At 45.5% G+C, this 8329-nt stretch overlaps 2 protein-coding genes and 1 long non-coding RNA gene across 5 annotated transcripts; 1 reads left to right on the top strand and 2 right to left on the bottom strand.

Annotated features, from left to right (window-relative positions):
• Window positions 1-929: 929 nt before the first annotated feature.
• On the bottom strand, window positions 930-1467 carry lncRNA:CR44608 (long non-coding RNA:CR44608). Its single transcript, NR_124063.1, has one exon. It is a non-coding gene; the product is annotated as a long non-coding RNA:CR44608 (long non-coding RNA).
• Window positions 1468-1826: 359 nt separating this feature from the next.
• Window positions 1827-2689, bottom strand: RpL40 (Ribosomal protein L40). 2 transcript variants are annotated; one of them, NM_001273089.2, is made up of 2 exons: window positions 2581-2689; window positions 1827-2376 (listed from the first exon to the last, which is right to left on the bottom strand). In NM_001273089.2, the coding sequence occupies exon 2, from the start codon at window positions 2361-2363 to the stop codon at window positions 1977-1979; it is 387 nt and encodes a 128-aa protein (NP_001260018.1). In that variant the 5' UTR covers window positions 2364-2376; window positions 2581-2689; the 3' UTR covers window positions 1827-1976. The 2 variants fall into 2 exon arrangements, with proteins under 2 accessions (NP_001260018.1, NP_476776.1); NM_057428.4 differs by having other exon boundaries at window positions 1841-2376; window positions 2639-2689.
• A 601-nt stretch (window positions 2690-3290) lies between these two features.
• Window positions 3291-5738, top strand: CG3702 (uncharacterized protein). Of its 2 annotated transcripts, none has more exons than NM_134975.2 (2): window positions 3291-3541; window positions 3621-5738. In NM_134975.2, the coding sequence occupies exons 1-2, from the start codon at window positions 3500-3502 to the stop codon at window positions 5502-5504; spliced, it is 1926 nt and encodes a 641-aa protein (NP_608819.1). In that variant the 5' UTR covers window positions 3291-3499; the 3' UTR covers window positions 5505-5738. The 2 variants fall into 2 exon arrangements, with proteins under 2 accessions (NP_608819.1, NP_001260017.1); NM_001273088.1 differs by having other exon boundaries at window positions 3408-3541.
• Window positions 5739-8329: the final 2591 nt, after the last annotated feature.

The raw sequence follows: 8329 nt of genomic DNA, 5'->3' as shown, positions 1-8329 counted from the left end.
AATCCATTTATGCGCTCTCAGTAGTGAGCCAACATCGCCTACCTCCCACCTCACCTCATCTCATCTCCTCTCATCCGTTCCGAATCCGAATTCCAACCCGCGGAGTGCATATTTTAGAGGAACTTACGGGCGGAATTACTTTCGTTCGCGCAGGGCGGGAATCGGAAAACTATTCAGGCAATCAGAAGTTGACTTTGTGGCATAAGCGGTGCTCATAACTCACCCAATCCCCGCCCGGCATATGGAAACGAGCAAGTCGCATGGGGAGACTCGGGAAAACGTTCAATTTTCAATGAGCACTTTTCGCTGCAAAGTAGATGGGTGGGTGGTGCTTGGATGGTGCGATGGGCGGCGCCAAGGCTGCTCCTCGCTGGATGAGGCAGTGCCTGCCCTGCAATATTAATGCTGGCCAGGAGCAACGCCCAGAGCGTTAAGAGTGTCAAGCCAAATGACTGACCAGCGGAGACTTCCCAGATGAGGACACTTGGGCCACCACTCGAATCGCACTCTTAATTATTCTGGTCACATCTGTTATGTAAACTGCGACCCATCCGGCCATAAAAGTCCTGCTCCCAAGAATGGCAAAGGCGGCGCCCAAAAGACAGAGACCCAAACTTGGACGGGCTGCAAAAATTAAAAACGAAAGCCACGCACTTGGTTGCTGAAACGGACCAGTGGAGGCTGGAACCTGTTTGGGCATTTTCAAGCCCGTGGCCTCCAAGGCTGAGGACCCGGGACCCATAAATAAGCAGCCGCTTTTCCTGCAGCTCCGAAAGGCAGAGCCTTAATTTTTAAAATACCCGACCCTCGGCTGGCCCATATAACACCTTTGTATATTGGACGAGAACGTGGCCACAGTGGTCTATTGATAATTCGGAACTGAATGGATATAGTTATTATAGTAAATCTTATATCTTATTCAATTCTTTAAAAAAAATGTGTCATACACTTTTTTTACTTATATGGTATAAAACTATACTATAAGCAACTATAAGCAAGTATTTCTAGGTACCACTGTACTATCAACTATCATAGGTTTTTTTCGAGCCACTGCAATCCTCACCTCTGGGCAGCTCAGGTTGCTTTTCCACTTACCTTTTGCTGGGACTTTCCTGCGGGCGACGGCCCTTAACTTTTTTTCATTGTGCTTGATCCGCAATTTCATCAGTCGCGTCCCCTCCTCCAATCCAGCCACCCATTCTGCGCCTGGGAAATCTGCGCGGGTCACCCAAAAACGTATTTTTAATTAATGTTGACCGCAATTTGTGCCTGGTCCTCCGGCAGCAGCTGCTCTTCTCGGTTTCCCGCTTGTTATCATGTCCTGCCTATCAGGCAGGCCCTTTGGGTCGTCACCAGCCAGTTCTTGGGTTATTAAGATATTCATAATAAGAGCCTCCGCGGGGCCAACGACCAAGTGCTAGCATGGATTAGAGCGCCAACAACCAGTTTACCAGTTGGCCACGGAAGCCGTTGCGCGCCTTAGTCGGCGGTCAATGAAACCAATTAACTGTACTCGAAGTGGACTTGGCTTAGCTTGGCCAAGTAGGTCTGCTCGACCATCCGCGGCGTACTAGCCAGCCAGTCCCCTTGTTTCCCTTGGGCAGAAGAGTAGACCGCAAGGGTCTGGTATCGCTGGCAGATGGAATATCAATTACCTGCTGCTGTCGCCCGCTTCCTGGTGGCGAGACAGAACCAGAAACAGAGCAGAAAAACTAACTGAGATCTCGGAGAGGCCAACTAATTGCAGTATAAGAGCTTCCTAAAACCGCAGAAACTCGTTCTTCGGAGACCACAAACGAAAACAGATGACAGGAAAACAGAAACATACACGGTGTAAATAGGCTGTGCCTTGGCAGCAAATGCAATACATTTCGATTAGATGTGGTTTCACAAAATGTACATATATTTACTTAGATGGTTAACCATGGTTTTGTCGATAGAAAGACCAGCCTGGACCGTCGACGGATGATCATAGTCTACTTCAACTTCTTCTTGGGGCGCAGGTTGTTGGTGTGTCCGCACTTCTTCTTGCGGCAGTTGGTGGCACGAGGATGCAGACGGGCGTAGCACTTGCGGCAGATCATCTTGTCGCAGTTGTACTTCTGGGCCAGAATCCTGAGCGAGGGCTCAATGATACCACCACGCAGGCGGAGCACCAAGTGCAGGGTGGACTCCTTCTGAATGTTGTAGTCGGACAGAGTGCGGCCATCCTCCAGCTGCTTGCCGGCGAAGATCAGACGCTGCTGATCTGGGGGAATGCCCTCCTTATCCTGGATCTTAGCCTTGACATTCTCGATGGTGTCAGAAGGCTCCACCTCCAAGGTGATGGTCTTGCCGGTGAGGGTTTTCACGAAGATCTGCATAATGGCGGCGTCACTGAAAGCAATATAAAACATAAATCAGTACCAAATCGTACGATTTCTTAGCGAACTTGTGCGTCCCAAAGAGCGGGCAAAGATTGGAGGTTAGGTCCGACTTGCTGGCATGTTTCGTTCGACAGAAACAGCTCCACCGGTCGACAAGCACCAGTGTCCATCTTTTTCATATCACAAATACGTCACTAAACAACAATATGTTTACATTCTGCCACGTTATTGCGATTTTTCGTTTATTTTTAATATATTTAATGGAAACTCACCAGAGGAAACGTGCAACCAAATGCTATTCAAAAGAAAAAGGGAAAAGAGAGTGTGGCCGCCGCCGAGCACTGCAAATATACCAAAATACTATTTTTTAAATACCAAAACATTCTAAATGGAACTGTAAAAAATATTCAGACACTCAAATTAATTAATGCAAAATATCTTTACCATTTGAACCGAGACCAACTTTACAATATCAACATATAGTTTTTCGTGTTTTTTTATAGCCCAACGCTACCTCACTGATAGCTAAGCTAATTCAAAATTATATTATTATGGCATGAAAATGCTATTTGCATTGTATACAAATAAATTGAAATCAAAACTTGTATATAGAATTATATTTTAGATAAGGTTCAAATATTACATATTACGCATATTTTTTTTTATTGAAAAACCGCCTAATCGATTTAAATTATATTTTTAATGAATTTATGAAATATTTTTTCAGATATTAAACCTTTTGAATTTATACAAAAATATTCAAGTTGCTGTCCATTTTACTAAGAACAATAATTGAATACTAGGTTGTATAAGTATAAGTAAGTAAGTAAGTATAAGTAAGTAAGGGATATACATTTAAGCCAACGATATTCTAAAAATGTGTATTGCTAAATATGTCACATATAATAAATAAATTTGTATTTGACTTAGTGAAAAAAGTATGTCTTTATAGTGAGAACACCGTGCTTTTCCATTCTGCGTCAAATCGATAGATTCTGAAAAATACCCCTTTCGATATCGAAGTTCTAATGGCTCGATAGGTCCTCAACACTTACCTATCGATGACAGTAGCACAAGTTGTGCGGAAAACGGGAAACTAAGGGAAAAGCGTGGAAAACCCTTGAGAACAGAGCATGTCGAAAGCAGGCGAAGATCAGCCCGCAGCAGAGGGTGCGGTAAGTATCTGAGAAACTTAAACCTTTCTCAACCCCAATCACCTGACAATAGCGACCTGGTTCTCATCGTTTTTTCTAGGTGATTGCGGGCAATGGTAACGCTGAGCTGGCCCAAAATGAAGGCCAGAATGAGCAACAACAACCCCCGCCGAATCAGCCCACCCGCATGGAGTCCTTCTTTGCGATGACCAAGTCCCTCATCCTGCGTGCCCTGATCATCTACTTTGTGAGCTCCTTTTTCCGACGACCTGCGCCCGATGCCGCCAGTCAAGGCAAAAGTGTCGCTAATGCGGGTCCCAAGATCACGGCCTGGAATTACTTCGAGAACGGCACGGACTTTGACCTGCACGTGTGGTTGTCGGAGAATCCCGATGTGGTTAACTTCCAGCAAAAGGCGAATCTCCTCTGGCTACAGAAGGACCTCACCTATGGCGATTGGACGTCGGGCGTCAACGGAGATGGCATTTACACGCACAGTTTGAAGCTTAAGACCAGCCAGCATCTGATGAACAATGGCAGTGTGTACCTACATGCCTTTGTCACGCGTACCGGCATGAGTCCCGATCCCAAAGCCCCGAATTACGCCACCAAAATGGGCCACCAGCAACATCAGCTGAACAAGTTCAAGAAGTTGCGTGTGAACCGCAACTACAACTTGCTGGCCAGCGAGAAGGAGAAGTTGGAGCACGAGCTCAAGCATGCGAATCTCAAGGATACCATCGTGTCTCACTGGCATCCTAATCTCACGGTCAATCTCGTAGTGGACCAAACTAACTGGGCCGAGGGATCTGTGCCGCCGCCACTGGATGACTACGTAAAGTTCGTAGACGGCGGTAAGACCTATCTGCCCATCCTGTTCGTCAACGACTACTGGAATCTTCAGCGGGAGTATCAACCCATTAATGAGACCACTCCCGAACTGGAGCTGCACCTCACTTTCCAGCCGCTGGGCATGTTCAAGTGGCAGCTGTATGCCGCCAAACAGATGAAGAACAAGTGGGCTGGCAATATGCTCGGTGAGCTGATGGCCGCCAGCCAGCCGGAGGAGAGTGACGAGGATCAGGACTCGCTGAAGGAGACTCTGCTGGACACCAATATCTACCTGCTGGGCATCACAGTGGCCGTTTCCATACTGCATTCGGTGTTCGAACTGCTGGCCTTCAAGAACGACATTCAGTTCTGGAACAATCGCAAGTCGCTCGAAGGACTGTCTGTACGATCGGTGTTCTTCGGTGTCTTCCAGTCACTAATCATCCTGCTGTACGTGCTGGACAACGAGACCAACTTCATGATTCGCATCTCCTGTTTCGTGGGACTGGGAATCGAGGTGTGGAAGATTCACAAGGTCGTGGATATCAACTACGATCACGATCAAAAGATTCTGGGAGTGCTGCCGAGAATCAGTTTCCAGGACAAGGGCTCCTATTCGGAGAGCTCGACCAAAGACTATGACAAACTGGCCTTCAAGTACCTGGGCTGGGCATGCTTCCCGCTCCTGGTGGCCTACTTTGTCTACTCGTTGATCTACAACGAGCACAAGGGCTGGTACTCATTTGTGCTCAACATGCTGTACGGCTATCTGCTGACCTTTGGCTTCATCCTGATGACGCCGCAGCTATTCATCAACTACAAGCTAAAGTCGGTGGCCCACATGCCGTGGCGCATGATGACCTACAAGTTCCTCAACACCTTTATCGATGACATCTTTGCGTTTGTGATCAAAATGCCCACAATGTACCGGTTGGGTTGCTTCCGCGACGACATCATCTTCTTTGTGTTCCTCTACCAGCGCTGGCAGTATCGCGTCGATTTGAAGCGCGTGAATGAGTTCGGCTTCTCCGGGGAGATGGAGCAGCAGCATGCCGCCCAGAAGCTGGAGGGCAAGACAGCCAATGGAGCCATCGAAGGTCCCCAGGCTGCGCCAGCGATCAAAAAGACAGCTGCACAAAAGAAGCAGGATTAGAAGGAGTGCAGAGCTGTGACCACAGTATGCATTAGCATTAGAAGACGCAATACCATATACTCCACTCCCCCAATATGTATGTAATCACTATCCAGTATACATAGTCAAGTAATCCCGATAGAATCATTCTTAGGGCTAATTGTATGTACGTATGTTTGTGTTTTTGTTTTCCCCTGCCCTCCGCGCTTCTCGCAGCGTTGGAAGATCTAATAAATTAAGCGTGAGATGATCCATATGCCACTGCTATTATCTAATCTGCAGCCCGCTGAGTGGGCTAGACAAATGGGTAGATAAGCTTGCTTATCAGGGCGCTTGAAAATATGTACATATATACTGGCCAGATGGCCCAGATAATTATCACCTCATTTTGGAAAGATACAAGGTTTCTAAATCAATGGATAGTGGCAACTAAATTAACTTATATATCGGTTTATCAATCGATTTTTTAATTTATATTTTCTAAAGCAACTTGAGTCCCATTGATGGTTTTTTCTTGTCAAATGAACTTCACTCATAATTTTCTAAAATAATTAAATACAATTGAATTTAGGTACAGGTACGCAAAGCGGGTACATATAAGTTTTCACATTATACAGCACTACCCATTGGCAATTTACAGCACTGAAAATGGAGCGCGCCAAATTTGAACTGAACTCAAAAATAATTCGTTACAAACCTAATATTTAGAAAGCACTAAATCCAAGAAAAATCTTTTTTACATGAGGAATTTTTGAACAAGACTGAAAATTAAGATTATTAAGATGTAAGAACTAAAGCATTTATTAAGATAAAGTGATTGAGACTGGTTCTGTGAAGTTTAAACTTTTTGGAAGTGAGCACTGCATAGAATCACACCCACGACAAGCGACATTGGCATCCACTGGCATCGAAAGAGCCACAAGAAGCCGCAGTTATTGTGTTGCGTCGTAGGCTCAGCTATTTTTATTGCTTTGCCTTTGTGGCTCTCGGCCTCCAATTGCCAAAGACAGAGCCACCAAACCAGAGCCAGGACTTGGAGCTCGGGGAGCATCGAGCATGGCGTTGGGAGCTGGGCTTTGCGTGTTTTTGTAATATTTCTCAAAAGATAAGAATGCGACCGGACCGGGCTGCTGCCGAGGTTTCTGCTGGCATTTAGGCAGCGACCACGACCAAGACGACATTCATAAAGAAATAAAATCGGACAAAACTCTTGTTATGCTCTTTTTACTGCACTAAGTGACAGTTTTACGAGGCAGCCAGCGAGTCGCGGGACTCGGCTGAGGTTGCCTCGCCGATTCTGGTTGTTGTTGGGCTCCCAATCCGCAATACGCCCAGCTCCCTTGGCCATGCAGTTCCATGTGGTCTAGGGGAGCACAATGCTCACACCCGACCCTATTTCAATTCCCTTGGGCACAGCGAGAAACCCCTGAATATTCACACAGATTACGATCGGTGTGGAATCGGCGGTCTCTCTCCCTTAGATTTTTGAGCGCTGGTACTCCGCCAGATATTCCTGGAATCTCGCCAGTCCCAGATTCTAATTTCTAGCCTAATAGGAATAAAGATGGCCAGCCAGCCAGTCAGCGACATCCGACAGGCAGCATCCAGCAATCGTCTGCTGGCCATGTTTAAGGGACCAGACAGAAACTCATGCTTCGAGGAGACCTTCCAGTACACGGTGAGAAAAGAGGGTAGAGTAATTGCAATTTAATTGAGCAAGGATATATATATATCTTATTATATATTTCTTTATTCAGGACATAAAGACGCATGCTTCATAATTAAAAAAAAACCATGGAAACCTTATCTCGTTTGAAATCGAAGCAGAGTTCGTTTTCAAAAGTGCGCCTATTATATCACTTATTCAGTTTCATCACGCTTATTTTCCTCAGTGTATGGGTTTAGGGCACGCATTGAGGAGTGAGATCGATGTGAAGATGGGGACCGAGAGCTAGGTTCACACCAGCGACATCGCCACCATCGCCCGAATCTGAAAACAACAACAAAATCAGCGAAGGGAAGTAAAACGCAGGTCCCAAACACAAAACACAAAAATACAAAACACCAAACACCGAAATTCCAGAAAGTCGAAAAAAATTGAGGCACCACCACTACCAGCAACAACAACAACAGCAGCAGCAACAAGAAGAGCAACAACAACGGCAAAGTAAACGACAACTAACCATAAGAAAAATGACCAGCGATAATTTTAATTTGAAACCAGTTTCTATGCTAAACAAAATTCTACGGCGCTGCGAAGAAAAGATCCCAGTGGAGGAAACCAAATAAAAGACTCACAGAGCGAGGCTCTTTTGCCTCTTCGAAGATCGGGAGAGCGATTCGGTGAGAGCTGCGAAAGAATTTCTTGTGCCGAACCTGCGTCATGGGAGTGGGGAGTATACTCCATACCATACCATGCCATACTCCTCCTCCTGATCCCTGAATTCTACTAGGACCGAGTGAGCACGACTGAGCACAATAACGAAAACAACTAGTGCACAGAGAAGAAAATGGGTGGATTTCTAGGAATTTCTAGGAAAGTTGATTGTTTTCAGATACATATCATCTGAAAAAGCAATCTAAAATGGGTTGAGATCGGTTAGAAGACGTAAATTGAATGGTATAAGCTGGAACTGAAATAGAACTTAAGCTAGGATTGCTTATTTAATGGAATATTGTTATAATCAGCTATAAAGAATCATATATGGTATAGCATTATGATATAGATATCCAAAAATCATGAAATCCTTATAAGTAGTAAGCTTCATATGTCCATTAGCGATCTTCCAGTGCATCCGAGCCCACAGAAGTACCCGCAGTAATTTTTATTGTCGCCGGTGGCTATT

The sequence above is a fragment of the Drosophila melanogaster genome, chromosome 2L, assembly GCF_000001215.4.
Source record: "Drosophila melanogaster chromosome 2L".
In the NCBI taxonomy this organism is placed as follows: domain Eukaryota; kingdom Metazoa; phylum Arthropoda; class Insecta; order Diptera; family Drosophilidae; genus Drosophila; species Drosophila melanogaster.
This window is presented reverse-complemented; position numbering and strand designations above follow the sequence as displayed.

What these genes read in the sequence shown, in the direction of transcription:
- RpL40 (NM_001273089.2), bottom strand. Translation starts at nt 2,363, where the DNA reads ATGCAGATCTTCGTGAAAACCCTCACCGGCAAGACCATCACCTTGGAG.
- CG3702 (NM_134975.2), top strand. Translation starts at nt 3,500, where the DNA reads ATGTCGAAAGCAGGCGAAGATCAGCCCGCAGCAGAGGGTGCG. An exon ending in AGCCCGCAGCAGAGGGTGCG is followed by an intron (nt 3,542 to 3,620) that starts GTAAGTATCTGA and finishes CGTTTTTTCTAG; the next exon opens with GTGATTGCGGGCAATGGTAA.